The 15293-nt window shown below is 41.3% G+C and overlaps 2 protein-coding genes across 2 annotated transcripts; both read right to left on the bottom strand.

Annotated features, from left to right (window-relative positions):
• Positions 1 to 978: 978 nt before the first annotated feature.
• LOC146620248 (androgen-dependent TFPI-regulating protein) lies at positions 979 to 2518 on the bottom strand. The gene is made up of 6 exons (XM_085369653.1): positions 2372 to 2518; positions 2140 to 2265; positions 1931 to 2032; positions 1687 to 1802; positions 1132 to 1283; positions 979 to 1016 (listed from the first exon to the last, which is right to left on the bottom strand). Exons 1-6 carry the CDS (start codon positions 2516 to 2518, stop codon positions 979 to 981), a joined length of 681 nt encoding a protein of 226 aa, XP_085225779.1.
• A 1684-nt stretch (positions 2519 to 4202) lies between these two features.
• sack1ha (scaffolding CK1 anchoring protein Ha) lies at positions 4203 to 13315 on the bottom strand. The gene is made up of 6 exons (XM_085368872.1): positions 13018 to 13315; positions 11700 to 12151; positions 11425 to 11589; positions 10529 to 10653; positions 5403 to 10392; positions 4203 to 5300 (listed from the first exon to the last, which is right to left on the bottom strand). Exons 2-6 carry the CDS (start codon positions 12141 to 12143, stop codon positions 5289 to 5291), a joined length of 5736 nt encoding a protein of 1911 aa, XP_085224998.1. The 5' UTR covers positions 12144 to 12151; positions 13018 to 13315; the 3' UTR covers positions 4203 to 5288.
• Between the last annotated feature and the right edge of the window lie 1978 nt (positions 13316 to 15293).

Genomic DNA, 15293 nt, shown 5'->3' with positions numbered 1-15293 from the left:
CGGGACTCAAAGAGGTAAGCAGCTATTTATTTTTCTTTCTTTCTTTCTTTTTTAAATGTAGCTCACATCAAGTAAGAAGCAAACAGAAACATTTATAGAGAGTGCATAGAGGTGGAACAAGGAAGCAAAGACTAACTCTGTGTAATGATTCTTATCATTTTCAGGGAAACAAGTCACAAAAGTCCCAGCTCCCAGAATCCTCTGCAAACAACAAGTTGGTAAGTGGCAATCAAAAGTTAAATGCTGAGCTTACTGAGAATAGTTTGGATAAAATATCTGACTTCAATTTCTTCAACAGAATGATCTGAGCGACGATGACTTGCATTTATTGGCAAAGATCCTTTCGGTTGGATTGGTGGATGCGGATCCAAACTACCTCCATCACCTAAAAGGCTACAGGGACTTGCGTGGTCCCTGATCTCCTTTGGAAAAAAGAAAGAAAAAGAAACAAGGAGCTCATCTGGAGCGACGGATGGATACAAAAACAGACTTTCATGGAGATCTTGAAGGATTTGTGATGTCATCAAATCAATGCTTATTTGGATTACAAGTTATTCTCACGTCACCCTGCAGATTTTTCATGATCACAGGATAAAACATGCAGTATGTTCAGTTTAAATGTTGCACTGAATATCTCAGAGGTGCACACAACTGCGTTATGTTAAATATGGATCCTGATTGCTTTATTGTTACCTTTGTAACCCACGGCTGTACTGCTTGTTGCAAGTAATCTGTCTCAATAGTGCTATTTAATATTTAGCTAAATGCTAAATTGGTGCTACAAGGAGTGCAAGTGGAGAAGAATACAGTCTTTATCGCAATCATTACCCAGTCATCAAATCAGAACAATGTGTAACGCATTAGGCAAGGGTGTGTTTTGTCCTGTGGTTTAAACTGTTTTTAGTAAGAGAAAGAATGGATTGTTTGCATAGCTTCACTTCAAAAAGAACCATGTGGCCATGTGGGAGAAAGGTTCAATTAATTTGTTTCTCTTGTCTTTTTGTTCATGTCCTTTTCTGGAGAGAGGAGACAAAAGAGAGAGTTAAGCAAAGAGACAGATTAGATTCTGTTGTTGTTATTTTTTTAAACCTTTCTTTTTTGGTATGATATGGCAAACGTAACTCCTCTTACCCCAGACCCGTCTGCTGAGCTCGTTCCCGAGCAGGTAGAGCAAGATCACCACAGACATGTTAAAAAAGAAGAAGCCCACCAGACCAGCAGCACTGAAGCGCCCAAGAAGAGGATACACCCAAATCCCGACTGACATGTACACCCATATAATCCTGCAGAACATGTTCAGAATATAAAATAAAAAAAGGAAGGAAAAAAAGGTTTGGCTCATACAAACATTCACCCAGTGTGTTCACGCAGTTATTGTAACAGCAAAACAGCAGCAAAACTAAACATCTCATATGCAATGAACAGCATGCTTATGGTTTGTTCTGTACTCATGAGGAGTTATTGGCTGCATTACAACATGTGAGCCCGAGCTGTGGAGGTTGAAAAGAAGCTTTTACCCGCAAGCTGTATACACACTGGAGCAGCAAAAATAGATGCATTTAGACAGTGTTGTGCTTTCAGCCACATGAAGGTGAACTTCAATCAGTGTCAAATGAAAGATAAAAACTGAAGAAATGCTTTTTTTAAAGTGCTTGATTATGCTGTTAATGCTGAGTCAGCACTTACCAAGATAAGTAAGCCAAGCCCACGATTCCTAATGCCGTCAGTGCATGTTTAGTCTGTGGGTAGACGTGAGGCTGCATCAGCACCTCTCCAAGTAAGATGGGAAGGACAAATGTGTGCTAAAGAAAAAGCCAACAGCAACATGAGAAGTCCCGGCAGGCCAACCAAGAATTGCTTAAAAATGTTTTAAAAATACAAACGATGCTGAGTAATTATTTATTATGCCGAAGAACACAAGTCAACAGACCATAGCGTGGTTCATCCACGGAGGGAAGAAGGTGTCGATGGTAGCTGGGTAGACTAATTCTCTATCATATGCAAAGATTGCCCAGAAAAGTAGAACAACAAACTAAAGAAAAGGCAGCAAAGGCAGAGTTAATGTGAAGCATAGTGTTTTGCTTTGGGGTTTTTTTTGCACTTGAAAGAATGTAGGATTTGCAAATGTGGGGTTCTCACCGTGCCCACTGGAAAGGCAAAGACAGAGAAGAGAAGGTCTTTAAACTTGCTCAGAGTACTCTCAGCCTTTTTCTCAGGTTGAAGATCATTCACTGCCGCCAGTCCAAAGAACGTCATTTGCAATAACTGAAACATTACAAGCAACATTGTTGTTTTTTCCCACTGTCCTTGTTGGGATCGCAGGGTCATTAATCCTTCACAACAATTACCCATAAACGATCAAGGTACTCACCAAATTCAAAAAAGTGAGGTACTTCCAAGGTCCTCCATAAACAAAGATTCCTGGTGGCAAATCCTCTCCATCCATATCAATTAGATTCTTAATAATAAACGCATACCAGCTGAATGCTGCAATGTGATACACTCTCCTAACAGTCATTCTCAGTGTAAACTTATATTCTTCTGTAATAAATAGTGAAAATAAATTAAAATGCAAGCAAAAAAAGCAACAACAAAACAAAACAAAAAGACTAAACTTCAAAGTTTTCCCTTCAGATGTGAGGCACTTGAAGCAGTGAAGGTTCTTTAAAGATTAGTGTAATTCAGCGCCGGCTTATCAAGACATTTGCAGGCAGCAGAGACAAAGAAACACAAGAGAACCACTGTTCAGTTTTTTACGAAACATATGGCGACTTCTTTCATAACCGCTTGTGGCTGGGAGGCAAATTTATGCACAGTGAGAGTGTAATCTGTTATATAGTGTTTTGCAAGAGAAATCCCAACGAGTTAGGAAGGTTACGTGAGTTCAGATACAGTACTGTGCAAAGGTTTTAGGCAGGTGAGGAAAAAATGCTGTAAACAAAGAATGCTATTTATTTTCCACCAATCAACAAAATGTAGTGAATGAACAAAAAAGAAATCTAAATCAAGTCAATATTTGGTGTGACCACCCTTTGCCTCAGAGCAGCATCCATTCTTCTAGGTACACTTGCACACAGATTTTGAAGGAACTCGGCTGGTAGGGTGCTCCAAACATCACAGATCTTCTGTGGATGTAGGCTTCCTCACATCCTTCTGTCTCTTCATGCAATACCAGACACACTTGATGATGTTGAGATCAGAGCTCTGTGGGAGCCATGCCGTCACTCCAGTACTTCTTGTTCTTCATGCTGAAAATAATTTTTAATGACTGGCTGTATGTTTGGGGTCATTGTCCTACTGCAGAAAACATTTGGGGCCAATAAACAATCATTTATATTTCTGAAAGCATTCTTTGTTTACAGCATTTTTTCACACCTGCCTAAAACTTGCAAAGTTCAGATAGGTAAATATCTTCTGACAAAGACTGGATCACAGAAGAGTTACTTCTTTATTATTGCTGGAAATCTAAATTCAGGAGCTCGACACATCTCTCGCGAGCTTATTAAAATAATAGTAAATGTGTGACGACAAAATAACCCGATAAATTCATAAGAAAGAAAATTTCAAAGAGCAAAAGTTTCACGTTAGAGAATAAACGTGTTAGGAAAAACAGGCAAAAATAAAAATAAAATAAAGTTTTCTCCTAAACTTGTTCTCCCATTACTTTTTCCTGTGATCCTTAAAGTTTTCATAGATGTCATAAATGGCCTGAAGATGGTGCTGGTGTAAAGGCTGTGATCTGATTGTACTGCGCCAAAGCCAATATGCAGTATGTTGCAATCACTGTGTTAAAGCTACTAAATCTGTGTAGGTTTAGAAGAGAAATCTGTTATATAAAATATAATGTATGTGTTCTTTTTGGATATTTTAAATCAAATGGAGTTTTCAAGTTACACACGAACATGTTACATATGAAACATTATATACGTAAATATTTAAAAACCTCTTGCAATTAAGGATTTAAATAATTTATTATTTAATTCTGGTTTTATTTTTATTTTAGATGGCATGTTTAATTTTGTGGAAATAGTGTCATAGTACCTAAAATTTACTTTTAAAGCAGTACCTGAGTTTCTTTCTGTGCTATATCAAAGATGAATTTAATGAACTGCACCACAGACATGGGAGAAAAACAACAACAAAAACAAACAAGCCTCAATATATTTAAGAAGTTTTATTTACAAACAGCAAAAGGTGATGAAGACAGGTATGATACTGTAAATCTGTGAGAACTCACTGTCACTGCTCAGCTCTACATACTCAAACATACATATGTAAACTCTTCACAGCTTCAAGATCAGTTTCAACAGACACGTAGAACAAGTACTGATTTAAAAACTGCAGGGTAGAGAAAAGTTTAAAAGACAAATAAAAGGTTGGTTTCAGCAGATTATAAAATACAACCCCATACTGTCGGATAGTTTTGGCTTTCCACGGGCAAAGTAAACACTTAAAAAAGCTTCATATGCTGGATTTTGGGGTTTGTTCCCCAAAATGTGTAAATGAAAAAGCGTTGAATGGTGTATATAAACAAGACCTTGAAGTAAACCTGATGCACCTTTGAATATTCATCATTAACCTTAATGACATCTGCTTTCAACAGCTGAAAACAAAAACGACACAGTGTTACACGTCGACGTCTGAGTCCATCGTGTGCATTTCCTTGTTTTCGGTTGCATGTTTAGGATGAAAAACTTTACATTTTATTTATGCCAGCATGATCCACAGATCCACTTACTTCCAAATATATGTAATTATCATCTTTTTAAGATGAAGGTGAACCATTATAATACAAACTATAGTATATTACAGCTTTACAAAATCTGACCACTGCAGATTATCAGTTCTCTAACATCTCGTCATAAAACTAGCTGACGCTGCTGTCAGTGTTGTAAAAGATTACGGCAAGAAGGCCTCTTCACAGAAACTTGGTTTGACACATTGCACGTTACCCTGCAGTCAGTAAAAACATGTTCGATCCTGCACTCATGCTCTCAGTTCATACTGGGAGCAACTTGATGATTCAGCCACAGTAAGAAGCTCGTTGTTGAACACGTCGCACGTAATTGGGACAACGGCTTTGCAATAACTTGCATATTGTCTAAATTCACGCTTCAGTACACGTTCCCTGACTCTTCTGTGCATGATAAGCCTTGTTTTCCATACAACCCAGAAGAGAAATCCCATTTCCAACAAATATCTTTGCCAGCTTTTTATTTATTTAATTTCACTTCCTTCTACACATCCTGTATCCACCTTTTAATATCTCATCTTTCTTTGGATCCCATTTAAGTTGTCATCTGTGAGAGTAGAGACAAAAAAAATAAATAGATTCACCACAAGGGCAATTAAATATATATTAATGCTTCTAATAGCAAACAATATTGGTAATACATTCATACCTCAAATCGACTGTAAACCTTCCTCTCCTTTCTCATATTCTGGATCCTCTCCAGCAGCTTTTCTCGCTCCTGAGGTGATTTTTGCCCTTTGTTTAGTTTATCAAGTCCTCGTTCTTTCTCCCTTTTAGCATTTTTGTCAGCTTTGTCTTCTTTCTCGTCATCGGTAACGGGAGACTCTTTGGTAGCCTCATTCCTGCTTTGGCTATTAGCGGAAATCTGCTCCAGGAGCAGCTTGGTATCGTCTCTGAGGTTGCTGCTCGAGAGCACGTTGGCTGTGGATGAGTGGTAGCGAGACTGGCTCGATTTGGGCTGCTTGGATGTGATCTCTGCTGATTCAGAAAAGTTACTTTGCTGTATTTGGTCATTCGTTTTCTCACTGCCGACAGACTCTTTGGCACTGCTTTCCTTTGTACCCTGGGTATGATCTGAGTTTCTCCCGCCTGTGTCCGGTTGCTCAGGCTCTGTTTTACTATTTTCAGCAGGCACAGGTGGCTCTGAGGTAGGCTCATTTGTGCTAGAGGGAGTTTTGGGGGCTTTATCCGATTCTGATGGAGTCTGGTTGGAAAGGGAATTTGTATCAGCGAGAGTGTGCAATGCAGACATGTTGGTTTCTGCTTTTTTAGCTTCAGGGGGCAAAACGAATTCAACTGACTCAGACAAAGGAGAGGAACGTGATCCTGTTTCAGCAGGGGTTGGTGCCTCAGCTCCTGTAAAGTTGAGGTCAGAGGGAGGGGTTGCTTGTATCTGTGCGTCTTGAGGAGCTGCAGTTGTTTCTGACTGCGAAGCATTAAGAGTAGAGTCTGTAATGACAGTGGAGCTTGCTTCTGATGGCAAATGCTTGGCTGGAGTGTCCGTGGGTGTGGGTACAGTAATAGTGGGCTCTTTTAGCTCAGGTACACATGGCTCAGGTGGAGAAGGGCTACTAGGTATGATATCACCTTTGACATGTGAAGATTCAGGAACCACAGAATCCTCTGCAACAGCCTTTTGAACTGAGCAAATTTCTGATTCAGAAACTTCTTTTTCTGTCTCAGTAACACCTTCCTCTGATTCAGAAACAGTCTTTGCAGTCTCAGAAATACCCTTTTCTGATTCTGGTTTTCCAGAAATTGCCTTTTCTGTTTCAGATACACCTATCTCTGATTCAAAAACAGCTCCCTCTGACTTTTCTCGTTCAGAAACAATGTTTTCTACTTGAGAAAGGCTCTTTTCTGACTCAGTAACACCTTCCTCTGATTCAGAAACAGTCTTTTCAGATTCAGAAATATCCTTTTCTGATTCGGGTTTTTCAGAAATGGCCTTTTCTGTTTCAGATACACCTATCTCTGATTCAGAAACATCTCTCTCTGACTTTTCTGGTTCAGAAACAATGTTTTCTGACCCAGAAACACGTCTTTCTACTTGAGAAAGGCGTGTTTGTGGTTCACAAATATCGTTTTCTGATTTTGATGTTTCAGAAATAGATTTTTGTGATTCAGAAACACCTTTCTCTGATTCTAAAGTACCCCTTTCTGGGTCTGATGTCTCAGAAATGGCCTTTTCTGTTTCAAAAACAGCTGTCTCTGATTCAGACGTGCCTATTTCCGATTCAGAGATATGTTTTTCTGGTTCAGAAATGCTCTTTTCAGAGTCAAAAATATCTTTTACTGATTCTTGTTTTTTAGAAATGGCATTTTCTGTTTCAGATAGAGCTCCCTCAGATTTTTCTGATTCAGAAACACACTTTTCTCCTTGAGAAAGGTTCTTTTCTGATTCAGAGATATCGTTTTCTGATTTTGATGTTTCAATAAGGTCTTTTTCTGATTCAGAAACACTTTTCTCTGATTCCAAAGTACCCTTTCCTGGGTCTGATGTCGCAGAAATGGCCTTTTCTGTTTCAGAAATAGCTGTTTCAAACACGACTTTCTCTAATTCAGATACACGTTTGTCTAATTCAGGCATGCCTATTTCTGTTTCAGAGGCATCTTTTTCTGGTTCAGAAACCTGTATTTCTGATTCAGTCATGCTCTTCTCAGCTACAGAAGGATCTTTTTCGCTTTTACAATTGGCTTTCTCTGATTCAGAAATATCTTTTTCTGACCTTTCTGTGGAAGTTGTAGCACCAGAAACGCTTGTGGTGGACTGTAACGAGGATGAGCTTGACTCAGCACCACTAACAAACACCTCAGGAGAAACACCAGATTCCATATGTACAGAGTCAGTTGCTGAAGGAGTCTGGGATGACGGCAACTTGGAAGAGGAATCTAGAGGAGTTTGGTTACTTGTATCTTTAGATTTAGAATCTTCTGCTAACCCTTTTGGCGAGGAGCTCATAGAGTCATGTGCCTCTGTTTTATCATCATTTGAAGCTAATATGCCAGAAGCAGGGTGTGAACTGGAATCTTCTGAAAGTCTGTTCTCTTCAGTGGTAGAAAGAGAAGGCGTACTGGACGATAAAGAAACTGGACTTTTCTGTGAACCATAATCTAGCAGATTATTCTCAGAGGAGGATCTCAGCATTGATGGGTCAGAGGCGTCAACTGTTGATGTTACTGCAGGAGGGGAGATGCTGGTTACTAAATGAGTCAATTCAGGATTTTGGGTGTGAGAAGCCAACGCAGAAAGTCCTTCATCAGAATTGGCACAGACTGATTTAGACTCCTTTGAGGTAGAATCCGGGCTTGGGGTTTCCTTTTTATCAGTACTTTGTGTAAGTGAAGAAACATTAGTGGGAGCAGGATTTGTGGGTGGATGACTGGGGCTGCTCTCGTCATCAGCAGGATCTGACAGCATGGGTTCTTGTGGTGATTTGTTCAGAGGTAACTCTGAGGAAGCAGGAAGAAGATCTGTTGACTGACTGTTGTCCAGTTTTGTTGTGCCTAAATCTTCTGCTACTTTATTTTGTTCTTTAGAGCTCTGGGAGGTATTGGAGTGATTTTCGATCTGACTGTCCTGCTGGTTAATGTTTTCACTGGATTCAAAAGACACACTAGCTAACTGACTGTCTGCAGTAGCACTCTTTTCCCCCTCAGTTTTGGAAGCCCTGTCTTCTGAGGATTCTCTTGGTTCAGGTCCCTCCTTTTTGACACCACTGTTGACTTTTAGTTCAGTTTCTGGTTTCACCGGGTCTTTTCCTTTGCCCTTTGCAGCTTTTGTGGCTGCTTCAGCTTTGCGTTTTGCTGCCAGCTCTTTGAAAAACATTAATCTTACATCAGGATCATTCATATCTGCATATGGTAGAAGGGTGGCTAAAGGTTTAGGTGGTTGTACCGGCTGATTGGTTTTGGGTAGCTCAGCTTCAGAAAGCTTGGATCGAGGCATGGATGGCGAAAGATTAGGCTGCTCTACATGGGGTACTTTTGCTGACTCTGTTTCCTCACGCTTTTCTGAAACGTCTTTTGAATCTTCTTGCTTTGATGAATTTTTATCATCTCCTTTAGTGCTTTCCTTGTCTGGTTTTGTTTCTGTGGATGTCTTTAGGTACCGAGTCCATTCGTAAGGTTCTCTAGCAGCAGTTCTCCTTTGTCCCAGAACTTGAGAAACAAAGGGTAGTTTTATCTTTTCAGATTCAGTTTTGTCACTGTCTTCAGTGTCTCCGTCCTTTTGCTCAGGAGGGGTAGTTTGACTATCCTGAGGAGCTGGCTGATCCAGAGAGCTGAATATCAGAGAGGACCTTAACCTGGAGCACCTGTTCATTCCACTAGCATTTAGTTTCCTTCGGAAAGAATCGGACCGCAGAAGCACAGAAGTCTTTGGCTCATTTTGTTCTCCCTCCTCTGTCCTCTTTTCCTCCTTGTTTGTGGTTTGTGACTCTGATGGTGTTGTTTTGGTTTCTTCTGCCACTGCAGGAGGTTCATCGGGCAATACCTTAGGCTGTTCTCTGGCTGTTGTTTTGGCATAATTTGGTATCTGACTCACCCTGGATATAACAGGAACTTTGAACTCTCTGACATTTGGGATTTTAGGAAGTGACAAATCAACCCCTGGTGCTGTTTTCTGCATGGTGTTACGGGGCTCTTCAAAAGGATCTGGGGCCTGAGGTGGTTCCACTGGCAGGCCTTCATCTCCTGAATTATCATATGCACTAAGGTATGAGTTAATCCTCCAGTTTCTCAGCCCCTTTTTAACCATGGGATCCTTGCGGTCACTGTTAGACTCCTGAAGAAACTGCCTCTGATCAGCGTGGCTGGAGGGCGTGGGAGAGGTTTGGCACGTATATGGATGGCCTAAACTTAGTCTTCTAGGTTGAGACGAACTAAAATCTGCTGCAGGAAGCATTTTCTCTGAGCTCTGATCATAGTCTTTGGTAGATGACAAGTAGTTAAAAACAGGGTCAAAATCAGGTGGTTGCATCTCTTGTGGTAAAGCAGATTCAGAGTATTGATCTCTTGAAAGATAGCCTTGGCTCCAGAACTTGTCATAGCTGTAATTTGCTTCTGGTCCTGGTGCTGGTCCTAGATAAGGCTGCTGGCCCCTGTAAAAATGCCTCCCCTGGGACTCAGGTTCTGGCATTCCCTGAGTTTGCAGGAATGGATAAGGATATCTTCCTTGAACACCTTCAGCAAAGCCAGGATGTTTAAAGGGTCGATTTTCCATCGGTGGAATCCTGGCACATCCCTGATCAAATGATGGGTCCACGTGTGGTTGTTGGGAAGGAAACCTATTGTACAAATCTGCGGGTCCACGCAGGGGTTCCTTAGTGTTAAAGGGCACCCTTCTCCAATCGTCATCCATTCGTTCATCACAGGACTGTCTGGCCCATTCATCTGGTTGACTAGAATCAGCTGCTGGCAGAGTTCTCATAGGCTCCCTGTACAGTGATAGCCTGTCACTGGCGTATTCCCTCTTTTGTAATGGATTCATGTCTTCCACTGGAGGAACCAAATCTTCAACAATCAGCGGCTGGGAATGAGCATACAGGATCCGAAACTCTTCATCAAAGGTAGTCACGAGCTGTCCGAAGAACAGGTGCGCCATGCAGCGGTGTAGTTTCTCAAAAGACCACATGAAGCTGGACATGACATAAGATAAGTGCAATTTAATACAAGAATCGTTAAAACGTTCAATAAACTGTTGCAAACACAACACATTTATTAGGAAACAATCCTGGTGTAGTAGGATTCTGCAGTAGTTTTAAACAGCCTCACCTGTAATTTCCACTCAGCACAGCCCTGCAGTCAGTCAACAAGAAGCGATCCATCATCTGACCTTTGAAGGATTTGCCTGAGCGACACTTGTACGAGCTGCCAGACACTGTTCTCACTCGTAAAAACTGCAAGGCACAAGGAATCACCTTAAGATTTATAAAACCTAAAAATGTATGAAGCACATCTAGCAATGTTTTCAATTGCATAAATCCAAGATAGGTGGCAGCATTGCATTAGCACTGCGTCTTCTGAGATAACGTCACAGAAAAGGAGAAAAAGATTGTATACGTAGTTCACTTTTGCAGTACTATACTGGTCATGTGATTTTTTTTAAACATCACTAAATGAGTCAGTCTCCATTTACTCAACATATCAGGCTCAGATGTATTAATACTGGCATTTTATTTATATTACACAATAGCATAAAATGCAGTTCTAAGAACTTTCCTGTGCCAGTGGAGACTTGAGAGAGTCATCTTTTACCAATTGCTTAGCTTTTGTTGGACAATATAGCTTACTGTGAAAAGACCACTGGGAGATAAAGCTGGTGATATTCAAAATTTTGTAATACTGTCAACAAATCCCATGAAAAGACAAAACAACTATGGGTCATCTCTCAGTGCTTTCCAAACACCCCCACCCCTCCTCAGTGGCCTGTAGTGCCAAATCCATTCATTCCAAATGAAGACAAAACAGCCTTCAAAACGCATAATAAAAATAGATTTCAACCATTTAATCAGTTTAAGCAGACATAAACAGCAAATTTGTTAAGGACTACTTTGAGCCACAGATCGTGCATATTGTATATGAAGTAAAAGGCCAGACATAAAGTATAAATGGGAGTGGAAATTAAACATGTAAGAAGACAAAATGCATTGCAAAGAATACTCAATCACCTGAATGCTCTGCAGGTTTACTCTGCAGTTGGATACCATGCTCACAAAGTGATGTGCATTCAGCTCGTCTAGAAGGATGTAGACAGCAACGTTTCTCGTGGCAGCGTTAAGGACATCCACAAAAATGTCAACATCGGTAAACATATCCATCGCTATGGCAATGACCTGAGGAAATGAAAGAAAACAAAGCGACCAAAGCGAAAACAAAAGCGCCATGAGCATGACAGTCGAAAAAAGAACAATGGTGATTAATGTGAAGGAAACCCCAGGCCAACCTGTTGAGCGTTTTTGATGAGTCGCCGGGCCTGCTCCTTGATACTTGGCATGTCTGGCTCAGGGGGGTTGACCAGAGTGGTAACCTCTGTGGGCACACTGAAGAGTTGCAAGTGGGGCCACCCGAGGTCCAAATCTGGGACGTCCTGGTCGCTGTGAATCGGCCAGTAAGTGTCTGAGGATCCATCTCCCCCGCTTTCCAGAAAAAGCTGTTCAGAGTGTCCGATCAGCTGAGGACCCTGAACGAAGCCCATAATGTGCTGAATCTCAGGTGTGGACAGAAAGTCCACCACATCCGCCTTTTTGAGGAACTCATAGTACCCCTCCAAATCCCCCTCAACCAGAGCGTCAATGGCCAAGCGGTACTCTTCCCGGTAGTGAGGAGGGAGGTAGTTGGGGTCCAGGGGGTTATCCCCAGCAGAGGAACACTGAGAGCGACGCGCCATACTGTGGTCTTAGGAGAGGACAAAGGGCAAAAAGATACGCAACTTGTAAATGTTTTTGAACCAAATTTGGGTTCAGCTGTAATCAGATACACTCACACAACCCACAGATGTCTAATTCGCTGCTTCTTGTTGTCATGCGAGATAGAATAAAATCTAAAGATAACAACATGTACTATTTGACAAAAAAAAACACCCTGACATGATAAAGACTCTAACAAATCAAAAGTAACAGAAGCATTTATTCTACTGTTTGTGTGGCATATTTACACTGTCTGGGTCCATAGTTACAACAGTGGTGGAGTTCACTTTCTTAAAAATCAACTAGCTGCACCCAAGTTGAGATACCACTCTATCAATACACCGTGACAAACCCAGCTCAACAACCCAAAAAATAAAAATAAATAGACGCCAGTGGATACTTCTCAGAGATATTGCAGCATCTGCTACAATTTCATTGGACCGGTGAAAGCACAATGAGGGAAATGGAATCTAACCACAGGATAGATGGTTAGGGTGTGGCCCCTCCCTCTGGCCAAACACCCTCGACTCCATTTGAACTTTCATGTAAAGCCAGAAATCTCATATAAACGAGAAAAGAAACACCAGGAGTACAGAGTAAAGCTCAAAGCCCTGGAGCAGACGTTAAAGGACAACAAGCTCTAAGTAAATAAGTTAAAGATAAAATAGCTTTGTGTTGCCGCTACGCAAGTGAGTCTGTCATTTACGGACAAAACTTTTCCCCCCACCGAGTTAGAAAAGTTAACCGGAGCTGGGTCAGTCTGTAGTCTCATGTTGGATCCAGCTAGCCCAAACACCGCAGGGGCTAACAGCACAGAGCCATACAGCCCCCACAGTTACCGTCTGCTGAGCCTACCTCATTGGTGTACCCGTCAAGCTCTCCGTCGGTTAAACTTCACAGCAGTCATCTTGCTTTCTTCACCGTGTTGTTGTTCACAGCTGTACCGAGTTTCCAAGTCCAGGTGTGACCTGCCGAAAGTTTACTCTTACACTGCCTTTTCCCCTGTCACCCAGCTAAACCAGTTTGCTGTCATGCTTGAGACATGTTGGCGAGAATGTCTGAGACGCATCGACCGGAGGAAAAAAGTAGTGTCGACAGACCTCGCCCCGCCTCACCGGCTGCAGCAGCTCCGCAGTTTGTTCACTTCTGCTCAGCTCTCAGTGTCCGTGGCTGTCCTGAGCCAGCTGAACTCTGCCCAGATGTTATCATCCCACTCCTGACACTCACTCGCTACTACTGCTGTAAACTGGAGCCGAACTTTGTGGCTAGTTTTAGCCCTATCAGGTAATGCGTTGCTAGTTCATAAAAACCCTGCGTTGATCGCTCATATTTCTCTCCCGCCCCCACCTAACACTGTTCTGAATCATTAGTTATTATCAGTTAATACGTTTTGTGTGATCGTGCTGGCAGATATTGTTACCCGGTTATAAAGGCCAAGGATAAACCCACTGTAAATTAATTATCAACAGGTCATAGCAGGGTGTTCCACCAGGGAGTAGGGGCATACGGACACATTAATACAGACATAGTAGTTTGAGACGGCTGTTGTTACCAGGGACGGAGCGAAGGGCATGGCTCGGTACCCCCCCCCCCCCCCCCCCAAAAAAAAACAAAACAAAACAACAAAACAAAACAAAACAAAAACCCAAACAATCAAACAAACAGGAAGAAAGGCAAAAATGACATAAAGGGTGGATGAGGAGATTTAATTCCTTCTATAAAATGTTTAATAACATTACACGTAATAAAAGCTATTAGCTTTAATTGTAGGTACACTCATGTACCCACGCACACTCTAGAAGGAAATCGCACTGACATGGCGACAAGTGAAAAAATAAAAAAAATTTGAATCAATTCAAGCGACTTCAAACAAATAGAGGTGAAAAAAAATGCAGGCTGGGCAAAGCGAGTGGTATCTGGGATAAACTCAACATTCAGGCGAGTGACTGTAGCTACCTGAGGAGTGAAGAACATACTGTAGTTGACTGAGATATGACCTGGTAGTAAATAGAGGGCCATCTAAGCAACTGGAGCCTGGAAGTGACCATTTCAACACGATGTGCTAGATGTACTGGTGTACTGCCTATCATTCCCTAAAGCTCCATCCACGCTGCAAGCAATTTGCTTTGAAGTCGAGGGCTGGTTCCTTGCATACATTCCAGGCTCTGGTCTAAGGCCTTCTAAGGCAATATATCAGTTAACAGTATCCAGCGATAAAAGTTTATTTCAGGTCCCGCCCACTTTGCATAGCAGTTAGTTAGTTAGTTGCTTGTAGTCACGGAATGTCATTCACCTTCTATGGCATCTGGTTGCCACATCACTGTGATTTGCCTCAAGGATGGGTCCTGTACTTTGCAAACTGCAATCAAACAATGTATAAATAACATTGTAACCAGACTGCATTTTGTTAACTATGTTACTTTGCAGTTAAAGCTTGTGCTTCAGAGTAGCCTCTGACTTGTTCCATGGCAGCCATGTAGGCAGAAAGGTCTGTGTACATTGAAATCATTATAAGTCAGTGAATTTTCAATCAGTTTTCGGGTGCTTTTCTTTGACATTTGTTTCTTTCTGATTGAATTTTCAGATTTCACATGTTGTACCGCTGTCCTGACCTTTGGATTCATAAGTCAATAATATCTGTTACTGCTGATATTCTGTTTAGTTTTGTATAATTTGACATACTTTACCATTTTCTCCTAGTTTTCCTGGCTTTTTGACAGCCACCCTTCGACTGAGACTTTATCTGATGAGGCTTTGGTCAATAGTAGATAGATCAACTAAAGGGTGAGATGGATCTCTCGGGAATCAAAATATAAAGAAATGATTGGACACTTTGCAAAGTACTGTAGAAATAAAATGAGAAGAACATGCCATCAGTGACATTGGTTTAGTCCTTTTTTGGCAAATGAATAACATTTAAGGAAATGTTTGTGGTTTAGGTTTAGGATTAATGCTTACTTATTTAATTGACCAGTTTTTAATGTTTTCTTTCATTCACAAAACATCGGGGTGGCCATTAAGGGTCCATGTCTTACTTTTTCTCATGGTGCACTAGCTGATAAAGCCATCTCTGCTTATAAATATGTTAAAAATGGGAACTAATGGGACTTCAGATTCAGCTGTACCTAATT

The sequence above is a fragment of the Diplotaxodon limnothrissa genome, linkage group LG13, assembly GCF_057381915.1.
Source record: "Diplotaxodon limnothrissa isolate DT_005_m linkage group LG13, D_limnothrissa_male_GT1.1, whole genome shotgun sequence".
Taxonomy (NCBI): Eukaryota; Metazoa; Chordata; class Actinopteri; order Cichliformes; family Cichlidae; genus Diplotaxodon; species Diplotaxodon limnothrissa.
This window is presented reverse-complemented; position numbering and strand designations above follow the sequence as displayed.

Bases quoted from the DNA above. Each gene is read 5' to 3' on its own strand.
- LOC146620248 (XM_085369653.1), bottom strand. From the start codon at position 2,518: ATGACTGTTAGGAGAGTGTATCACATTGCAGCATTCAGCTGGTATGCG. The intron at 2,033-2,139 runs GTGAGAACCCCA...CCTTTTCTTTAG, and splicing joins TTGCCTTTCCAGTGGGCACG to TTTGTTGTTCTACTTTTCTG. The intron at 1,017-1,131 runs GTAAGAGGAGTT...TCCTCTCTCCAG, and splicing joins GCTCAGCAGACGGGTCTGGG to AAAAGGACATGAACAAAAAG.
- sack1ha (XM_085368872.1), bottom strand. From the start codon at position 12,143: ATGGCGCGTCGCTCTCAGTGTTCCTCTGCTGGGGATAACCCCCTGGAC. The intron at 11,590-11,699 runs GTTGGCCTGGGG...TCATTTCCTCAG, and splicing joins TCATCAAAAACGCTCAACAG to GTCATTGCCATAGCGATGGA. The intron at 10,393-10,528 runs GTGAGGCTGTTT...TGTCATGTCCAG, and splicing joins GTGCTGAGTGGAAATTACAG to CTTCATGTGGTCTTTTGAGA.